The sequence below is a fragment of the Bipolaris maydis genome (assembly GCF_028858645.1).
Source record: "Bipolaris maydis strain C4 unplaced genomic scaffold PSV08scaffold_2, whole genome shotgun sequence".
In the NCBI taxonomy this organism is placed as follows: Eukaryota; Fungi; Ascomycota; class Dothideomycetes; order Pleosporales; family Pleosporaceae; genus Bipolaris; species Bipolaris maydis.
This window is the reverse complement of record NW_027093858.1, coordinates 1,983,403-2,004,104: the sequence shown is the minus strand read 5'-3', so window position 1 is coordinate 2,004,104 and position 20,702 is coordinate 1,983,403. Positions and strand designations below refer to the sequence as shown.

The 20,702-nt window shown below is 50.8% G+C and overlaps 6 protein-coding genes across 6 annotated transcripts; 4 read left to right on the top strand and 2 right to left on the bottom strand.

Annotated features, from left to right (window-relative positions):
- Window positions 1-237: 237 nt before the first annotated feature.
- On the top strand, window positions 238-1,989 carry PSV08DRAFT_170580 (uncharacterized protein; the record flags this gene model as incomplete). Its single annotated transcript, XM_014228893.1, has 1 exon — window positions 238-1,989. The coding sequence occupies one exon, from the start codon at window positions 238-240 to the stop codon at window positions 1,987-1,989; it is 1,752 nt and encodes a 583-aa protein (XP_014084368.1).
- Window positions 1,990-2,066: 77 nt separating this feature from the next.
- On the bottom strand, window positions 2,067-5,039 carry PSV08DRAFT_216011 (uncharacterized protein; the record flags this gene model as incomplete). Its single annotated transcript, XM_014228894.1, has 3 exons — window positions 2,067-2,682; window positions 2,860-4,787; window positions 4,861-5,039. The coding sequence occupies 3 exons, from the start codon at window positions 5,037-5,039 to the stop codon at window positions 2,333-2,335; spliced, it is 2,457 nt and encodes an 818-aa protein (XP_014084369.1). The 3' UTR covers window positions 2,067-2,332.
- Window positions 5,040-6,200: 1,161 nt separating this feature from the next.
- On the top strand, window positions 6,201-6,440 carry PSV08DRAFT_267403 (uncharacterized protein; the record flags this gene model as incomplete). Its single annotated transcript, XM_014228895.2, has 1 exon — window positions 6,201-6,440. The coding sequence occupies one exon, from the start codon at window positions 6,204-6,206 to the stop codon at window positions 6,435-6,437; it is 234 nt and encodes a 77-aa protein (XP_014084370.1).
- A 1,211-nt stretch (window positions 6,441-7,651) lies between these two features.
- PSV08DRAFT_25326 (sulfate transporter family-domain-containing protein) lies at window positions 7,652-10,012 on the top strand. Its single transcript, XM_014228896.2, has 2 exons — window positions 7,652-8,055; window positions 8,103-10,012. Exons 1-2 carry the CDS (start codon window positions 7,722-7,724, stop codon window positions 9,815-9,817), a joined length of 2,049 nt encoding a protein of 682 aa, XP_014084371.1. The 5' UTR covers window positions 7,652-7,721; the 3' UTR covers window positions 9,818-10,012.
- Window positions 10,013-12,899: 2,887 nt separating this feature from the next.
- On the top strand, window positions 12,900-15,168 carry PSV08DRAFT_384410 (uncharacterized protein; the record flags this gene model as incomplete). The annotated part of the gene is made up of 2 exons (XM_066093434.1): window positions 12,900-13,039; window positions 13,089-15,168. 2 exons carry the CDS (start codon window positions 12,900-12,902, stop codon window positions 15,166-15,168), a joined length of 2,220 nt encoding a protein of 739 aa, XP_065949816.1.
- A 691-nt stretch (window positions 15,169-15,859) lies between these two features.
- On the bottom strand, window positions 15,860-19,052 carry PSV08DRAFT_216006 (uncharacterized protein). The gene is made up of 4 exons (XM_066092129.1): window positions 17,131-19,052; window positions 16,895-16,929; window positions 16,455-16,814; window positions 15,860-16,372 (listed from the first exon to the last, which is right to left on the bottom strand). The coding sequence occupies exons 1-4, from the start codon at window positions 18,992-18,994 to the stop codon at window positions 15,920-15,922; spliced, it is 2,712 nt and encodes a 903-aa protein (XP_065949815.1). The 5' UTR covers window positions 18,995-19,052; the 3' UTR covers window positions 15,860-15,919.
- Window positions 19,053-20,702: the final 1,650 nt, after the last annotated feature.

Genomic DNA, 20,702 nt, shown 5'->3' with positions numbered 1-20,702 from the left:
CACGCATCCACACTTCACCGACATGTAGGCTACAAGTGGAAAGCCCAATTCTTATGGTGTTTCTGCGGATGCCTGGTCAAGTGACTGAAGATGTGGCGCACCTTCTATCACCTTGACTGTTAGCGCCTTCCCTGTCACTTTCACCACAACTTCCACCAGAGATAAATACCCAGCAAGCCCACGCCTCCCTAACTCCTATTATGACATCGTCAACGCAACTTACTCAAGGTGCATCCCATGGGACCTTCGCACTCCACTGCTCCTGCCGCTTGGTACACAAACATGGCTAAGGATGACTCGGACGACGCAGTAGGTGCCATCATAGCAGTCCCACCATCTCTTGAACCGGACAACTATAAGCAAGAGCCAGGTTATCAACATGGCCTTTATGCGGACCTTCTGTTTCGACCGATTGGTTATGAAATCCCACCTATTTTGCCTATTCAGTATCGCGATGATGGCTTCAGTGAGTTGCACTCTTGGTATGCCCAGAACCAGCACAGAATTGTGTCGGAACAAACCCAGATGCCTCAGGTACAACCAGTATACATGCCTTATACAGGCCTCTATGCAGTACCTGCCTATGGCAATACCCAAATGCCTCCATCGCAACGCCCTGAGGCACGACCTCGACTGCACCCATGTGCCAATCTCCTGCACTCTTCTCCCGAACAACTAACATCTCAACTATCACCTTTTCAGATGTCCCCGCCCATCCAGGAGTGGCCAACACACAACTTGAGAATGGATGAGACTGCCCGAAAGAAACGAGAAGAGTTCCTACAAAATGAGGAGGCAAAACGGGCTGAACAGGCACAAAGGATACAATCAACACCGTCAATGCAGTGTGGTGTACCTCCTGCACCTCCTTCTTGTCCTCAAAACAATGGAAAACGCAAATCCCGTGATGAAGATTTACCGGCGCCGTCTAATCCTCCGCGACGTTACCGCACCCTTATTCCAGGCCCTGCACCTAAGGAGCTTCCTCAATCCTCCTACCCATGCGGGAGTCAAAATGGTATTCAGTCTCAGCCATCGGGCCCTGGTTCTTCGTACAGTTTCCGTCACTCCGTCTATGATCCCATGCGCGCTGCTAATGAAGAGAATCAATCTTACAGCCCTTCCATAGGTCATGGATCTTCGGCTGCAAGGCTTGGTCTGCAACCCCAAGTGTACGCACCTGCTCCACCACCTCGCCACCCTATCCCTATCTCATCATTATCCCATGTGCAGCGGCCCCCGGATAAGCCAGCACTGCATGATCCCTCACTGAGCGAAGGAACCCGGCAGCGTATTACAGACAAGTACGAAGCCTATAAATGGCCAGTGTGGCATTATGAGCTTCGCTCGGGCACCAGGTTCGATTTTGCCCAATCATACATTGACTACTGCCTTGAGAGAGCCGCTTCTCTTCCACAGAAACCCAAATGGCACTGTCATATAACCACTGGCTTCATAAAGGGAGGTACCCGATTCTCTGTTCTCGTACTCCACAACGCCGCGAATCCATTCCAATGGGGCCCGACGGCTGAAACCACAACGACCATCGGTGTATACGGACGCTACGCACATACACACGAGGAGATACGCTGGACGACCATCACTCCGTGGCGAGCAGCCCTGTTCAATGCCAGTTCCGACCTTATTCTGAAGGAAAAATGGGACTTTGACATGCCCAAGGCCAGCGATCGCCGCTTCCATCGCGCCTACTGGCTTGCAGCCAACATGCTCCCACTGAAGGGATTGCTCAATCATTGCATTCCACATGAGAAGCCCCATGATGCCCTTGAGGAAGGTGAGGCTGATGAAAAGTTTGAGATTAAAAAGGAAGATTTGCAGTGTACGTGGAGTAATGGGCAGATGCCAAAGGAACATTGCGAAAAGGTGTGGCAGAAGATACTTGAAGAGATCGAAGGCAAGGAGATGTCACAGCTGGGATCGGATCATATTACTGTTGGTAGTACGGAGAGGGAGTACGAGGTGGACTGAAGGCTGCGTGGGAAGACATTTGTCATGGATCGGCGCTTTATTCATTGGGAACAAGGTATTCTTTTCAATGTGGGACGGCATTCATGGGTATGAATGACGAGAGTTGAAAAAAAAGCCTCTGGGACCTGAACGATGAGTAGCTGATGAGTAGCTACTCACGATTAATAGCATGAATGATGGCCCAACTGTACAAGATTCTCCAATGCAGACTCAGAAAAAAATCCCATCATAGGTCCCTTTCATCAACACAGTCTACTAGATAAATATTATACCCGAAACCTCCCTCTTCCAATTCCCTATCTAGTGACGCGGTCGAATAAGAACCAAAGGGGGATAATCCCATCTAGTCAACCTCCTCCTCCCTTCTTTCCCTTACTCCCAACCCTTCAACCCCTTCGCGCAAACTCTCAACACCAACCCTACTAACCCCGCCTTTCCTCGCCTTCCCCTTTGCCCTTTTCTTCCTAACTCCTCCTGCGCCCCCCGCACTCGCATCCCCAACCGGCGGCGCATCCCTAACCCAGCGACTAATCGCCTCAGCGCGCTCCGTGGAAATCGGGTATTCCCTCCCGTCATCCTGGGCCCAACGTTTCGGCGGTGGTGGCGGTGGTGGAGGCGGAGGAGAAGGAGAAGGGGAGGAGTGGGTAATGGGGTATCCATCCGCATCTGCATCTCCGTTCCTGATTCCGTTTTCTTCAGTGGCTATGGGCTCGGAGGTATGGTTTGGATGTCTCTTCTTTGATTGCTGTTGTTGTTGTTGCTGTTGTTGTTGTTGTTGTTGTTGTTGTTGTTGTTGTTGTTGTTGTTGTTGTTGTTGTTGTTGTTGTTGTTGTTGTTGTTGTTGTTGTTGTTGGAGATGTTGCTGCTGACGTTTCGCTTCCAACTCCTCGTCTTCGCGGTTGCGGCGCTCGCGGGCGCGGACGGCGCGCTGGAATGATTCTTCGTCTACGACTCGCTCATCAGCCAGGGCTTCGAGGATGGCTTCGTGTTTTTGGCGTTCGCGCCGTTGGGCGGGGGTTTCGGGCGGTGGAGTTGTGCTGGCTTTGGTGTAGAGGTCTGCTGTTGTGGTGGTGCCGTTTTTGGAGCTGGTGCCGTTATTTGTGTTGTAGTGGTGGGTTGGGAGGGGAGCAGGACGGCATAAGTTTTCCCATGAGGTGGAGAGTCCAATCCAGTTTCCTGCTCGTCGGAGCACTTCGATCCAGTCGGCGCGCGCGGGTGAGCGGGCGGCGAGGAAAATGGGGTAGCCGTCGCAGACGCGGGCGAGACGTGCGGCGTTGTGAGCATGCCGAAGGTGTTCTTTTGGTGGTGTTTGGATGAGCGCGTGACAAAGGAGGAGAGAGTGTAGGGCGTCGGTGATAAGGGGGTGGTAGGTAATGCTTTCATGGCTGTCGGCGAATGCAGTTGCAGCAGCTGCAGCAGCAGATTCGGCTGCTGATGGAGGTCTAGATGCTGGATATGGCGGTAACGAAGCTGGGGGTGCGGCATCGAAGAGTTGGGATACTTTGAAGATTTCTGGTGGAGGCAGTTTTGCCCATGATGCGCGGTCGGAATTTGACTTTGTCAAACCGCCACGATGGGGAACGAGCGCTTCGGACATGGGCGGTGATGCGTTACCGTTTGTTTCTTCTATTAGTCGGTTCATGTTTGGTTTAGTTTTACTGTTTCCATAGCCATTCTTACTGCCGTTTGCTGAATCGTTTAACCTCCGCAAGAATTCTTCAGCCACCTCTGCGGAAACACCAGGTGTGTAGTCGAAATGCGATAAAAAGGCGAGGTAATCACGAAGAGCGCGTTTGGCGTTCTGTCGGACTTGTTTGCGTGCTTCGAGACGGAGATGGTTTGCATGCGCTTCTTCTGGTGTCATGGGATCTGGGTCTTTGCCCTCTGCAATCATGGCGTCTCGCCGCGCCTTTGCTTCCTCGGCTTCCTGGAGACCATCTAGGGCTGCATGAACATGACTGCATGCTATGGTGAAGTAGACGCCGGCACGATGAAAAAGTAATTGGGTCTCGAGTGAATTGGGTTGGTCTTCGTCGGGTATCTTAACTTCTTGTCTCCAATCTCTTCCATATTGCTCTTGCAGTGTCTTTGCTAAGACTAACTGGTCCTTTCCCGCTCTATGTTGTGCCATCATGTACCGCGCTGTGCTCAGGGCTTCGCTCAGATCTTTTGCAGAGTTTACATAGTCGTCCTTGAATATCCTGGTCAACGCGCGCGTGCGCAGCGGACTGCCGTCGTTGGGCCGCTCTGCGATGATATCGTTCAACGTGTCGAGGGGCGTACACTGTGCCATCATTCGACTGGGAATCTTCTCGTGGAAGAAATGGACGTACTTGGCATCCACGTTGGTCGGCTCGCGCTGCAGCACCAAGTGCGCCACGTCCTCGAGCGTGCTTGCGCTCTGCATGGTCGCAACACTGGCCGCGATCTCATCGAGATGATATGCTTGGCTGAGTTTGTTCGTCGCCAGTTCTCTCATACGATGTTTCCGCTCCCTACTCAGTTTCGACGTGCCCCCTGCCCCGTAGCCTATGCCCAGCGCGGCCGCACCGCCCAGCATGCTATTGCCGCCATTGAGGCTGTTGCTGAGGGCGGCCGAGGTCAGGCCAGAGGTGGCGCGCACAGCGAGATTGGTCGCCTCGTCGACCGCCTTGCGGATCTTGACGAGGTCGTAAAAGACGGCGGGATCAATGGGGTGTGGACGAGGGGAGAGATAATTGCTATGGGCGAGCGACTCGAGGACTTCTGGAGGGAGTTGCAGCCAGGGTCCATGGAACGAAGAAATGTAGCGCCAATGCCTATAGAAGATCTATTAGGGCATGTTCTGCTCGGCAAGGACAGCAAGACGGCAGATGCCGGCCCCAGACTCACTTGTTGCGACAGATGATGAGCGCAGAGGTTGAGGCTTCGCTGCCCGCCTTCTTCGCCGTCCCTGTGCTTCCACCAGCAGCAGCAGTAGCAGCAGCCGGAGCAGCCGAGGGCGGCGGTGTCGACGAAGCGCTCCCGTTGGTTGCCGCGTCCGACTGTGCACTTTTCTTCTTGCGCGCCATGTCTCCAAATGCTTGCTGAACGGGCAATTAATTCGGCCAGTCGGCCGTCCCTGGATCGTGGTCATCGCAGACGTTGCTATCGATAACAAATTTCGTCTTGGCACCGACGCCGTCGCGGAGCTTGCACGCTTGTCTCCGACACAATTCACTCGGCTTCAACCTTGCCTTCCTCCCTGCACTGTCACCATCCTCCATCTTGTCGCATCCGTCATTCCATCTGTGCAGGCTTGTTTTGATCATCGCCACCCTGAGCCGCAACCCTCTGGAAGCTAGCTAGACCCAGGACAGCAGCAGCACACCATTGCTACAGAGACGCCTCCTCCAAAGCGCGACTTGCAGCCCCGCCCTGCTGCTTCTCTGTGACAACATGAAGACCGTTTCCATACGCAACCACATATGTTCGCCTACGCGCCCATACCTTGGTCCCGTCTATCGAAAATCTAGACAGTCACAACATCTTCGCACACCCTTTTGAGCGCCAGACAACCCCTCTTCGTTACACATATGGCACGCCTTATCCAATCATCCTTCAGCTACACAAGCCATGTTTTCGATGTCCGGTTAACGTTATCAACTGAGTGGGATTTCTGCTTGGCTTCGCCCGGATTTCCGATCTATCACCGCCATTGGAGGGATTAACTCGTAGAATGTCATATTTCCGTGATATGTGCGAGCATCGAGGCATGATGATCGGTCTTCGACATACAAGTCCATGTGCTTTTCACTAATACACTTGCTTCGGGAATCCTACCTAACTGCGTGAACACTAACCATGCGTTCTACGTTTCTACCCACCGGATAAGCATCGCTAGCGATACAGTGATCATCGTACCCGCTGCCGGTTTTCCGTTTTGACTTTTGTCTTCTACCATAGCTCCTTGACCAAGCCGGGAGAGACACAAAATGCACCTTCTACTTTCACAGCAAACCCCAGGAACAACAACGTGGACTATGCAAAATTACCGATTCATGATGCAATACTCGAAAGGTCTCGAACAGGTCACCAGATGTATTGTTATCATCATGTCCCACTCTACACACCACCACGAAACTTACTAGAGTACCCATCTGGATCACTACCTTCCTGAACGGCTAAGCGAAAAACGTCTCGTAGGTCTTGCTTATTGGTCAACAACGTCCAAGTCACATTGCATACATGCATGCATGGTCCTCGGTAACCTATCCCCGCTCCACCTGCCCCTAGCCGTGGATGTTTGTCTGGCATTCCTCGACATACCAGTACTTTGCAGCATACTGACGAAAATCGTTGTCGCGTTTCCAAGTCATTCGGTGACAAAATTGGGCTGTCATGATTCGCGTCGGTTTCACAATGCAGGATTGGCATGGTGGTGTTCGACGTATCGAGTGCCTACAGTAGCGTGCAGTGATGACGATTGAAATCCTGGAGTCCTTGGCTGGGCTCACACCAAAACCCCTCATCATTGGCCCCTCCACACATGCCACAGTTGTGGCAATTGCTCTGTAATCCGCGCTATAGACTAGCATACTGTGGCGTCGGTCACACAGCGTTGCCTAGAACATGGTGATGCTCGTATTTGTATTCGGGAAAAATCTCGCGCGTTTCGATGCCAGTGGCAGAGGTGGGGTTGAGATTTGTCGATATCCTGTTATCAGGTACACCGGAATGTGGGCAGCTTCGGCGGCTTGTCAAGTCGCCGAGATTATTGTCAGCAAGGGCACCTCCCACGTTGTTCAATCATGTGCTATGACCGCTTGCTTTAGACTGCGATCCCCCGCTGCAATCCCCCGGCATACGGGAGATAATCGACAAGGATGCTTGGCCCCCCATTCGTGGAGCTTGACGGAAAGCTTAATCAAATGCGCTAGTACTGGGCTTCAACAAGGCGTGGCCCGGGTGGCTGACGGACGCTAATTCAAAACGCTGGCGTGTGCTGCGGGGTAGATGAACTCTTTCTTACACTCCTCGCTCATGGGAAGCCTTATTCTAGGATACTGAAAAAATAAGAATGTCTACTTCAAGATCTAGTCGTCTGTGCGGACAGCCGAGTAAAGGCAACGGCACCTCAGTACGGCGTTGCGGCAAAACGCGGCATGTAACTCAAGCTTAGGTCGGCACAGCTTAGAAGCATACTGCGTATGCAGCCAAGCAAGCATCATCTATGTTGCCGCCAGTGCTCTAGTCACACTAAGCAACCTGCTCGTTTTGCGTTGTTTCGTGGTGGCCTCGCAGACAAAACCTAGAATGGACACTTTGCAGATGTCTCCACTCAGTGCGGTATCCGCACCGGTTCCTCAAGACGGTAGGTCCGCTGTTCAACAGGGTATCAAATACGCCCTTTGCAGTTCCTTTCCGTCTTTGGACAATGCGGAATCGATCCACGCGCCTCGGAATGGAGTGATTGGCAGTGCTTCGACGTAGTAACCTGCCTATGCGTTGCCGGCACGTTCACATGCGAGTAAGCTCAGGAATGGGTGTACTGGCTTGAGCTTCTGTAGGTGCGTATCTCAGGCCAACATCCACTGCCCAGGTTCGCTTGCATGAGGCTCCCGTCCGCCCGATAAACCACTTTACCGGGATTCAAGGCTGTATATCTATGCTTCCAAATGTGCAATACAATTGCTCTCTAGATTGTCTTGCTTTCTCTAGCCGAGACCTTCCCTGGAGTGGTCTGCTATTTTTCTCCCCACAGATAATTCATCATGGAGTACTTTAGGAAGAAAGCCAGGCAAAGCCATGAAGCGATAACTACAGACACCACCATTCAACGCACTGTACGCTATGGCGGAAAGGCTTTCCGTGCTGCTCCTTCGGTCGCTGGACAGTACCTGCTCCAGAAGGCCCCAATCATTCAGTGGCTTCCCAAGTACAACCCAAGATGGTTTCTCAACGACACTCTAGCTGGAATCACAGTCGGCGTGCTGCTCATCCCTCAGTCACTTGCGTACGCAAAGATTGCCACAATTCCAGGGCAGTATGGCCTCATGTCGAGTTGGCTACCCAACTTCCTCTACCTTATCATGGGCACCTCGAAAGGTAATACCCTCGCTCCTATGAAGTTTGTAGACTAATGGCAATTATAGATCTCTCAACTGGCCCTACATCACTTATGGGTCTGTTGACTGCCGAGATTATCGAAGATGTTTCGAAAGACGGATACAGTCCCCAGGCCATTGCGTCAGCCGTTGCCATGTCTGTTGGAATATACTCCATGGCGCTCGGCTTGCTGAAGTTGGGATTCCTGCTAGAGTTTATATCTGTACCAGTCTTGAGCGGCTTCATCTCGGCGGCAGCCATCGTCATCATGCTTGGCCAAATTCCATCCCTATTCGGAATCTCGGTTCGCTCCGGCACAGCCCACATCATACACGACCTCTTCGCTAAGATACCTCAATATGATGGACCAACATGTGGAGTTGGTCTTGGTGGGATATTGCTGCTCTATCTCATGCAGAAGATGGGCCAGCGCTGGGGAAAGAAGAACAAGGTCATCTGGCTACTGGCGCTTGGACGCAGTGCTGTTGTCCTTGTTCTTTTCACGGGTATCTCATACGCTGTCAACAAGGACATTGATCTTGAGAAGGATGATCCTGTTTGGGCGCTTAGCAAGGTCAAGTCCAATGGCATTGCAACGCCTCGCATGCCCGACTCAGCTCTCATCAGCAAAGTATTTGCTCGTTCCATTGCCCCCTTTATAGCTGCGGCGCTTGAACATCTGGCTATCGCTAAAGCATTCGGTCGAAAGAATGGATATGTAACCGATGCTGCCCAAGAGCTTGTCTACCTTGGCTTCACCAACTTCTTCAACTCGTTCTTCTCATCCATGTCTGTCGGAGGCGCCATGTCGCGGACTGCAGTCAACTCTGAGTCTGGGGTCAAGTCACCTGCCTACGGTCTAGTCGCTGGTGGTGTAGTCATTCTCAGCATCTTCAAACTTTCGCCAGCACTATATTGGATTCCAAAGGCCACACTAGCAGCCATCATCGTTACGGCAGTATGGCACATTGTGGTCCCCGTCCGAGTTTTCTACGGCTACTGGCGCACCTCTCTAGTCGACTTCATCACCTCCATGCTCGCCTTCTGGCTCACTCTCTTTGTCTCATCAGAGGTCGGCATCGGTACGGCGGTTGGCTTCAATATTGCCTACCACCTCCTCTTCATGGCCTTCCACCGTGTTCGCCGCGTCACAACCATCGCCGTAGAATCCAACGCGCGTATACCAGGTAAACATGCCGTCCCCATGGACACCCAAGTCTTCCGCATCCACCAATCAATGCTTTTCTATAATGCATACCACATCAAGAACCAGTGCCTCGACAATGTCCAAACATACAACTCGGGCGATGTCGCAACACTTGAAGCTGCGCACGCAAACCGCAACTGGAGTGTCGCTGGCAAAGACCGCGCTGCACGTCTCCGCTCCAAAGCAGACATTATCGATGAGCCTGTCCAAATCCGCAACGTCGTCATGGACATGCGTGCCATGCACAATATTGACACCACTGGTCTGACTGCGCTCAAAGACCTCAAAGCTGACATCGAGGCGTTTGGCGGTAAGAACACGCAGTTTAGACTTGTGGGCCTGAACGAACGGGTGCGCGACCGCTTTGCCCGGTTTGGATGGAATTTACGTGATGCGCCAGGTGTAGGTAGTGAAGATGCGGAGAGGAAGGGTACGCGTGTGTATGAGACGCTTGAGGATGCCGTGTTTAGGCGGTCGAGGAATTTTTCGACAGATCAGATTACAGTTGAACCGGTTGAGGTTCACATTGTAGGAGATGACAAGGAGAAGGTTTAGGATGGTATTTTTTTTCTTTGTTAGGCTTTTCCTTTCCATCTTGTAGTAGCTATGGACCACGTATTCCGAGTTTTTTCTTTTGCACATTTTACTGTTTCAATTATTCAATGCCAACAATTCACAGGAGAATTCTTTGTTGTTTTGAACACAGAAATTCAGCCGTTGTGATCTGAAAGCACACGTAGATTGGTGGGATACTCTTGTATACGAAATCAATCATTTTTAACGCATTGCAGTGCGGGGGCTTACCCATGTATGGCTTCATTATTTTGACAAGTGCTGTTTTTTCTCTATAGTTCTGTTCTACCACCATCACCCAGTAACACAGATTAGTCTTCTCTATTTTCTTGTCACTGCAAAATCTTGTTTATTTTTCGATACCCGATTCCGGCAGGTTGGGGTGCGGTCTTTCATACTTTTCTGACATGACTGATCTGATACGCTATGTAGCAAACAGACATACGTAACAAAAAAAGGTCAAGTCAAATTTTCTGGGGAGAGTACCTCCTGGATTTTGAAACACTTTTTCAGTGCTAAAACCAGTTTCTGTTCGATTTTCCTGGAACGTCAAATAAAGTTTTCTCGGTTTTTTTCCTACATTTGACTTCTGTAAAAATCAACTTCTGAGTCAACTATGTATCTGATTACTTCATGTTGCTTGTATTAATGAATCCACATTGTTTGTATTTCATTCCATCTTTTACTCTCATATGTGCTCAGAAATTATGTATGATGGTGTACAGAGTAAGCTATGTATATTCCAGAAAAAAAAATGCGTTCATGGTTAGCGACAATCAACAAGCAACACTGCATCGTCGCCTCAGGAGCAATGACATCAGAAGCCAGACTACACAATATTGTTTTGTTACATTGCCGAAAAAAACGCCATACAGGTCATTAGACAACATTCTGGTTTGTGGACTTGGCTGTCTGTAGTGGCATCACGCCCGTCACAAACTATGATCTGACAGCTCGCACAAAGTTTGCGCCATCACACCCAGAAAACAAGTCTTCCACGTTACATCGTGTCAAAAACGTGCAACAACTATGCATCCGTTTGGCACCAGCGTTGTTCCTACCTCTCCGTGCAATTTTTATCACGTTTTTTGGCAGATTCTAGCGCAAACAGCGACAATCCATGGTGCGTTATTCATCTTCGTTTTGCATCAAGATGCTGCTGCAAGACATTTCCGGTGCAAAGCAGCTCGACACAAAGTGTCATCATTCTACACACGCGTTTCTGCGTTCGATCTCGTTTGGCCACAGCTTGTTGAATCGAAAAATGTGTTGTATACACCTCCGCACACATCTCCACGCCTCAATGCGCAACTTCCACGGGGTGGTGAGCCTCAACACTCATCCAGTCTCTGACCCGCCAGACCCCAGACTATCCAGAACTTCAAAAAAATCTATTTCCGTCCCTCCTATATCGACCTCAACTATTGCTGACCCACGATCCACCTCGTCGCTTTAACCCACCAAATGTTTCTGGCAACCCGTCAAACACCGCCAAGCTCCATGCCTCCCCAACTCTCAGATAGAATAAAAGCATGTCTTGTTACTATATTCTGCATCTGATCTAACCCCCATCATGCCCCATTCATGCCTTTCAATACACCCCCACCCCCACTTCCCCCCGGTCGCTAAGAAAAGAGAAAGAGAAAAGACACTGCTCACGCCTTACGCTTTGAGCCGCATACGCGCCCCAACTCTCACCCCCAGTTTCAGAAAAAGGCGTGATCTTAGCACTGACCTTTTCTTAGACCCTGTTGCACTGACGGTACAAGGAAAAAATTGGTGAGTGTACCAGGCGCTTGATTGTCTGGGGGTGCCAAGGGAGTCTGGTTGGTTTGACGTTGGACGTCGCAATGCCTTTGAGCCCACGCTGTTGCACGTGCTTGCACGCGTTTCACTGGGCTAATGATACCAGACGATAGATTTCTTAGTAGTGCCGTGGTGGTATTTCCCATAGTTTGCATGGCTTTTCACTAGCAACAGTATCATCGATGGTCCTGGCGAGATTTAGTTGCGATGATGTTTTGCTCCACAAACATAAGGTAGTGTATTGATTCTGCAGGATGCAGATCCCCTTCTCGAAGAGGAAATTTTTTTGAGCGTTCCCTCGCTCATACAGTAAGCTGAGAAACTCTCCGCTGCTGTCGATCAAACGGCGCTTTGGGGGAGGGGCCAGCGCATGATGGGCCTTGGTACAAGGCTTGTGGTGTCTAGGCAAGCAGCCTTGTGGGGAAAGGGAAGAGGAGGGTCTAGACGGCGATACTATGGTATAGCACACTCTGTGTATTTCCATGGATTCTCTACGGAGTAAACTAAATTTAGTAGTGAAACTGTTTGATCAAGGCATGTGTAACGCGACGCTAACTCGCGCGGGATCGGTTCGGCTCTATTACGCTACACGGTGCCAAGAGGTACAGTATACCGCATAATTAGCACTGTTTGGGTTCTGAGTAGCTACACATTGTGACAATACCTGTTTAAGACTGGTTTAGAGTGCCCATACAAAGCTAAAGTCAACGCATAGTCTTCGAGAACGCTTTGAAACACGTGACACCCGTACTAAGTGTTTACTCTTGACTGAACTATTCATGCTCACGTGCCGCAATTGTCCATGCTTACGCAACAGAACTATTCATGCTGGCCATGTTTGTCCTAAATAGTTGTTAGCGTGTGTGTGTTTGAGTGTAGTTGGTGACAGCCACCTAGGCCGTGCGCTGTGAATGCTAGACGAGTAACGTCTATGCTAAGGGATTCAGATGTTTCTCGTGTTTATGCTCCTGTCTTGGTACCTGTATCGTTGATACTGTAGTAACGACTTGGCGTTCAAGCCTGGTGTTTGTGTTTTCAAGAAGTATGGCATCTCAAGTGGTATAAAGATAGGCAGTTGCGCATCTTTTGCAAATCATCAGATCAGCATCACTCGATCTATCATCACTTCCATTCTCTCTCGGTCTCGCAGGTTGACGATCACTCACTTTTCAAATTCACTTCGAAAGTCGAATTCGCAACTTCAAGCCGGTCTTTTTATCCAACTTCATTCCTACCAAACCCCACCCACTCTTTCAACATGCATCCCTCCACTATCGCTGCCATCTTGGCCTTCACGGCCGGCATGGCTGTCAACGGCGCGCCGCTCAACCCCTCTGTTGACATCAACCCCTCCTCCAGGCTTCTAACCATCGATGATCTTCAATACAAGCCTGAGCAGTAAGTCCTCTATAGCAAACATTATAAGCCATAAGATTAACAGTATTAGGGGTGATGCCATTCACCAGTTGGTTGACAAGCGTGATCCTCAGCGTGGTCGCCGCATTGGCAAGGCCTTCGAGGGAATTGGCGATGCTATTGGCGGTGCTGCCGACTTGCTTACTATCGGCGGCGCTGTCCAGGGCCAGCCCCAGAAGCGTGATCCTCAGCGTGGCCGTGGCCGTGTCATCGGCAACATCGCTGAGGGAATTGGCGGTGCTATTGGCGGTGCTGCCGACTTGCTTACTATCGGCGGCGCTGTCCAGGGTCAAAACCAGAAGCGGGATCCTCAACGCAGCCGTGGCCGTCTCATCGGCAACATCGGCGAGGGCATTGGTGATGTCATTGGTGGTGCAGCAGATCTGATCACAATTGGCGGTGCTGTCCAGGGCCAGCCTCAGAACCAGAAGCGCGATCCTCAGCGTGGCCGTGGCCGTGTCATCGGCAACATCGCTGAGGGAATTGGCGGTGCTATTGGTGGTGCTGCCGACTTGCTTACCATCGGCGGCGCTGTCCAGGGCCAGCCCCAGAAGAGAGGCCTTACGGTCGTGGATGATCTCGGTCAACCAGTAGTGGTCAGTGAACCCGCTGACTACAACCTCGCTGAGGGACAAAACGAGAAGAGAGACCCTCAGCGTGGCCGTCGCATTGGCGGCTTTATCAAGGGCTTTGGTGAGGGTGTTGGAGTTATCGGAGATCTCGCCACGATTGGTGGAGCCATCCAAGGCCAACCCCAGAAGAGAGGTCTTACCGTTGTGGACGATCTCGGCCAGCCAATAGTAGCCAGTGAGTCTGATGACTACGACCTCCCAGAAGCCCAGAACGAGAAGAGAGACCCTCAGCGTGGTCGTCGCATTGGCGGCTTTATCAAGGGCTTTGGTGAGGGTGTTGGAGTTGTCGGAGATCTCGCCACGATTGGTGGAGCCATCCAAGGCCAACCCCAGAAGAGAGGTCTTACCGTTGTGGACGATCTCGGCCAGCCAATAGTAGCCAGTGAGTCTGATGACTACGACCTCCCAGAAGCCCAGAACGAGAAGAGAGACCCTCAGCGTGGTCGTCGCATTGGCGGCTTTATCAAGGGCTTTGGTGAGGGTGTTGGAGTTGTCGGAGATCTCGCCACGATTGGTGGAGCCATCCAAGGCCAACCCCAGAAGAGAGGTCTTACCGTTGTGGACGATCTCGGCCACCCAATAGTAGCCAGTGAGTCTGATGACTACGACCTCCCAGAAGCCCAGAACGAGAAGAGAGACCCTCAGCGTGGTCGTCGCATTGGCAACATTATCAAGGGCTTTGGTGAGGGTGTTGGAGTTGTCGGAGATCTAGGTGTTATTGGAGGAGCTATCCAAGGCTCGCAGCCAGCTGCAAAGAGAGACGTCCCGCTAGTCGTTGATGACAAAATCAATAGCATTGATGCGGAACACTCGACAGTGGGCTTGTTGGCACCAGCGATTGAGTATGAGAAGCGCGATCCTCAGCGCGGCCGCGGTCGTCTCATTGGCAACATCGCTAAGGGTTTCGCTGGAGGTGTCGGTGCCATCGCCGATGTCATCTCTGTCGGTGGAGCTGCCCAGGGTCAACAGCCACCCCAGAAGCGCGAGCCCCAGCGCAGCAAGGGCCACGTTATTGGCAACATTCTTGAGGGTGTCGGCGGTGCTGTTGGCGGTGCCATCGATCTAGGCACTATCGCTGGAGCCATCCAAGGCCAACCCCAGAAGCGCGATCCTCGCGGCCACGGTCGTCTCACTGGTAACATCGCTGAGGGTATCGGTAGTGGTATCGGTGCCCTCGCCGGTGTCATCTCTATCGGTGGAGCTGCCCAGGGTCAACAGCCACCTCAGAAGCGCGATCCTCAGCGCGGCCGCGGTCGTCTCATTGGCAACATTCTTGAGGGCGTCGGCGGTGCTGTTGGCGGTGCCATCGATCTAGGCACTATCGGCGGAGCTATCCAAGGTCAGCCCCAGAAGCGCGATCCTCAGCGCGGCCACAAGATTGGCAAGGTCTTTGGGGGTATTGGTGATGGCATCGGTGCTGTCGCTGATATCATCTCCGTTGGTGGAATTGGCCAGGGCCAGGAGCAACCACAAGCCTAGGTACACGGCTTCTAGTGGTGAAGCTGGACCCAGAACGGGGCAGAGCCAATCGTGTCGGGTATGTCGCTGAGCGCATCTTCTTACCATAGATTGTTACCTGTTTGTTTTATGCTCTAGACTGAATTATTAGCAATGCAATTGATTCTTACATATATGTGCTTGACAAGTTTGCTATTGTGATGGCCACCAGAGTTCATTATTGAGTTACAGGTAAGTGAGGGAACATGATGTGACTTCTGATTACATTTTCCATCAGTAAAAGCCAGTACATTGGCTTTGGTCTAGAAACTCATGCAGTGGTAAGAGCATTCGTGGTAGTACTCTAGATCAGATGGTTGAGGGATGCCAGTGATGTTCCAAACCCCTGCGAAAATCATCCCCTTATCCCCGTAACTCTCTTGGCATACACGTGACTTACCTTACACTACCCCAGTTTTCCTTTTCCTCTTACTTGTTCGTTTGACAGTCAGGTAAGCTGATGCGCAATCGTCGTGTATCTTTTATGTACCATTGTCAACATGTTCTTTCCTTGTACCCAACATTATTCCTGAACCCTTCTTGACCCAACGTTCACACTGATATTCAAGTACTAGTTTTTTGTGTCATTCCTTTTTATCCATTCACTTTGTTTTTTTTATCAAAATCCCACGACTTAACGAATTTCAAAGCGACAAAGATGTCAGGAAAAATTAAGTGGGCACATGAATTTACTTCGAAAAAGAAGAGAAAATTCCCCAGAATTTCACCTTAATCAGGTTCCCGCAATCTTGCTCGGAACATGCTCATCATAATACAAAGTCTCTCCGCTCTTCCCACCCTCAAATAACCCAAGCGCAAGCTTCGCAACAGCATCTCCACACAGCTCGGGTGGCTCCACCATCTCATCGCCCATATCATCCCAAATCCTAAATCTCTCAATCTCATGATCCGCCATTACTCCCCTGTACTTGCCTTCGACCAGCCCATCAATCATCTTCGTCCGCGTCAACTTTGGATACACACCCTGGACGCTGAGCAGAGGCTCTTCGTGTGCAAGACACGAAATAAAGCGTGTGAGTGCAGCTTTAGTCGTGCTATAAGGCATCCAGCCGTGATACGATACTGTACTATCGCAGGCTGAAGAAAGGACAATGACTTTTCCCCGGCCATAGTTATGTGGATGGGATGCCTTGGAAGCACGGAGATGTGGGAGGACAAGCTGAACCTAATGACTCGTTTTTTTTTTAGCAAATGTGATAAGTAGAGATTGGTTGATGGCAAAGGGAGGGGGCCAGGATGAGACGTACCATACTCATAGCCCCAAAAACATTAACGTCAAAACTCTGCTTTGTAGCCTCAATATCCAACTTTTCCAGTCTTTGGATGGGCGTAATAATGCCCGCGCAGTAGACTAATGTGTCCAGGCCACCAAACACATTGAAGCATGTTCGCACCGCCAACTCACGGTCTTCAGCCACAGTCACATCGCCCTCGACAATGCGCAGTCGCTCCCTTTGCTGCTTGGTAAACTCGAGTTTTATACTCGAGTCGATGAGGCCAAATGCTATTACTTTGGTGTTGAGCGGGAGATATGGGCCCGAAAGTATGGTTTGCGTTATTGCATACCCGATTCCGGAGGTTCCGCCGACGACCAGAACAACTTGAGGCTTGGACGACATGGTTTAACGCGGAAACGTGAAGAGATGCAAGATGGTACTATGTATGTTCTGTTCGGCTGAAAAGATACAATGGACGAACATAAGAGTTCCAATGACGTGATGGCTTGCGAAGATTCGGAGCTTGTGCGTATCGAGATGCCTGGAAGTGGAGTTGAGCCCCGCGCTAGGTGCGGAATAGGTAAAATTCAGAGGGATGGCACCACTGCGCATGGCGTGTTGAAACTTCGAGCATGTCTTGCATTGTGTATGATCTAAACAGCACTCCAAGTCTATAGGTTTGCCTTTGCAGCTGACCCAGAAGTACCCGTGATTCCCTCCTCGATGGCCTTGATCTGCAATGCCAAGATCCTGCTGTAGTAACGAGACAGAGCAAGATTGCCGCCCATGAACCACAAACCGGGGTGCCCACTCTTCTGCCACATGGTCCGGAACTCACCCTCTTCGTTGAAGCCCCAAACATCATTCACACGGTCCGCGACTTCGTCACCAAAAATCTTTCGTGCCTGTGTTCGCATGTTCTGGTACCCGGTTGCGAACACGATCTCGTCAGCTTCCAACTTATGGCCATCGGCAAACTCAATGCCGTTAGGCAGGATTTGGGAGATCTCCTGGCCCTGCTTGATCTTGATCTTACCGTCAATAATCAATTGAGATGCACCGACATCGATGTAATAGCCTCCACCGCGCTGGAAATACTTCATCAGCAAACCTGAGTCCATTGGTCCTTTATCCAGGCCGAAGCCAGCTTTACGAAGACCATCGAGAATCTCCTTATCGGCCTGGGCTGAGAGTGCAGTGACCTTGGTTTGTATCAATTTCATTAATGCACTTGGCAGACTCCAAAAGGTAAGATCGGCATCATCGAGAGGTGGTGAGTCTTGGTCGTAGAGACCCTTGTTTGCGATATCAGTTATAGAAGTGGAGGTGACCACGCATGTTGTACTGCGCTGAACCATAGTCACATCGTAACCCTTTTCGAAGAAGTCTTGTGCGATATCGTGACCAGAGTTGCAGCTTCCTACAACTATCGCCTTCTTGCCCTTTGACTCTGGATTCGCGCCTGGGTGCTCAGAGCTGTGACATAGGCGGTCGCCTTTGAAGCTCTCCATGCCCTTTATCTTGGGAAAGTTTTTCTCGCCGGAATGGCCAGTCGCCTGCACAATATGTCGTGGGTGCAGCGTCCGAGTTTCAGTGCTCCCGTCTGGTTTTCGGCGCTCAATCGTCACCGTCCACTGCTTCTTACCCTCATGCCATGAGGTTGACTTAATAGTTGTGGAAGTCCAAACGTTGAGCTCGAGAAGGGTCACATACGCTTCAAAGAACTCGGCAAGCTTATCCTTAGGTGTGAACACTGGCCAATGCGCAGGAAAAGGCACATATGGTAGGTGGTCATACCATACTGGATCGTGTAACACGAGTTGCCGATAGCGTTTGCGCCAGTTGTCACCCACTCTTTCGTTCTGATCGATCATCAATGCGGGTACACCAAGCATCTTCAGCCGTGCAGCGACAGTAAGTCCACCCTGCCCAGCTCCCAAGATGAGTACTGTAGGGTCAATGCCTTCTCTTTCCGCATCCCGCATCTCTTTCCAGGTCTTCCTGTTAGGGTCACCACCGTGTTTTACACCCTTGGTTCTGCGGTGATTGAGAGGCTCCTCATGTCCCTTGAGCTCCTGCAGCAAAGTAAAGAGTGTAAAAATCCTCCACTGGCCGTTGTCGTCAGCCAGATTCATCACACCTTCGCCACGACCGATGCTCGTCTCAAAAGTCACAAAGAAGTTGACGCCCTTGACTTCACCAAGGAGGTCTATTGCACCAAACTTTGGGGCTCGAAACTCGGAGCTCTTGCTGATTTGGAGTTGTGTCAATTGCACTTTGCTAGAGTCTAGATATGCTTTGATGCCCGAGCTGCCCTTTACTGTTCGGAGCTCCCAAGAAAGGGCCAGATGATCTCTCCAATAGCTATTCTCTTTGCAGAAGAGGTCCGAGACAGCTGCATAGTCATTTTTCGAAATAGCATGGTTGAAGCGGGCGACCACCTCGTCGGCGATCTTAGCAGCATCGATAGGCTGGCTGGCTGACGAGGCTGGAAACACACCAAATGGAAGGTTGACAGACCCAAACTCAGGGCGCTCACTCGAGGGGATGGATGCGTCGCCTACACCCATGACGTCGGTGTGTTTCGTGCGGAGAAGGTTAAAACGAAGGCTGCAAGCTTGATGTGATGAGAATGAGGGGGTTGTGGTGAAGAGACGACACGCAGGCTCATCAAGGTTAAAAGTCAGACGAAGTGTAGTCAGTTGGTAAATTCAATTCGGCATTCCATCTTGGTACAATCCGTAGACGCGTCTAATTTCTGAGTGTAGTGTCGAAAGAGGAATAGGCAGTGTGTAAAGCTAATGGTCGCCAAACCTTCTTTGGAGAGAATGTGCGGGGATGGAGGGGCAGCGGACAGCCTCCGTGGAGACAATGTCTGTCTCACTGCCTTTGGCCCGCCATACCCCGCACCACCCTCCGATCATCGCACACCCCGAGTTGGGACTCTGTCCTGGACCCATCGCTCAGAAGGGACGAAGGGAAAAAGGTACAAAGTTCAAGTCCTTCAAGGCGTCGACTCCGAATGTCCCTGGCGCGGCATCCTGTCGATCACTTGCGTAGCGTTGAGGATCAAACACCACGGCGACGGCAATCTTGGTTTCACGTAAGCAAGCCCCCTGCCCATCGCAAATCATCCAACCCATCACCACCCCACTTATTACGCAGGCTCAGCCAGATTCCAAGTATATAAAAAACTTGATCATTGCCTACTACTGTACAGCAAGGTTAGTCGTGTTGCGGCTCGCCATTTGACCGAGATTTCCAATTTCGGAACGCGAACCAATCCGAGATTGCGCTTCGACCATCCCATGATCCAGGCAGGGAGCCTGGGTTGCAGCCATACGACGCTGGACGACAGTCAGTACGAGGTTGATCGATGTGGCGTATTTTTTTCGGTCAGTGCAATGGTGGCACAGTACGACTAAGTGGGTCTACCTAAGTATACTTACTCAGCAAAAAAGAGTCATGGACATTACGGATTAGTCCGAATGGCTTACCGCCGATACTACTATGTGGTGACGAACCTGTCAGTAGAACTACCAATCTGGGGAAACGTCAAGGATTCTCGGGAGAATTTTCAGACAGGCCTAAGTACGGAACATCATGGATCTGACTCGTCAACGCAAATCCCTGAACTCACCTTCAGCCAGTTGTCAGTAAGCCACACTTATACACCAATACGACCACGCCCCATAGCCATCGTATTCAACTTGTAAAAAAGTACATATCAATAGTTTCATAGAAAAGTGATTAGTTCTGATACCGGCCAATGTTCCTGGGCTAAAATTCAATTCGCTACGCACATCCTGGTCGAGTTCCACTGAGAAACTCACACACTCACGAAATAACACTGAGAAACCTACGTTAGTGTTTGTCAGTACGATGCGTTTATCTCTCGAATTTCCGAAATCCAATACAGTCAACGACAAAGATCAGCCCTACGTGTCCGGGATTTAGAGTGTGGAGCGAAACTTTCTTGCAGAAAAGAGCAAGTCGATCTATTACCACAAGAAGACTGGTGAAGGTAATATGCGTTTGGCTTTTTAATCACATTCTTAAAGAAGAGATACAACTGATAAAGTTCCGAGACTTTAGCCATATCTCTTGAGATATTGTCGAAACAGAAGTAGCAGCATCGCTGACATCTCTCAATGTAACATCAATATCTGTTCTGAATCAGTGACAATTTCCCACCGCAGAACCTGGGATCTATAGCACCAGCGTCCAGAACGACCACAGCAAAAGTTTGAAGCAGAAAATTCGCCACTCTCTTTCAAC

Coding starts and splice junctions, on each gene's coding strand:
- PSV08DRAFT_25326 (XM_014228896.2), top strand. CDS start 7,722: ATGGAGTACTTTAGGAAGAAAGCCAGGCAAAGCCATGAAGCGATAACT. Junction 8,056..8,102: donor TATCATGGGCACCTCGAAAG/GTAATACCCTCG, acceptor TGGCAATTATAG/ATCTCTCAACTGGCCCTACA.
- PSV08DRAFT_216006 (XM_066092129.1), bottom strand. CDS start 18,994: ATGGGTGTAGGCGACGCATCCATCCCCTCGAGTGAGCGCCCTGAGTTT. Junction 16,930..17,130: donor CATCGAGGAGGGAATCACGG/GTACTTCTGGGT, acceptor AATCTTCGCAAG/CCATCACGTCATTGGAACTC. Junction 16,373..16,454: donor TTTTTGGGGCTATGAGTATG/GTACGTCTCATC, acceptor ACGAGTCATTAG/GTTCAGCTTGTCCTCCCACA.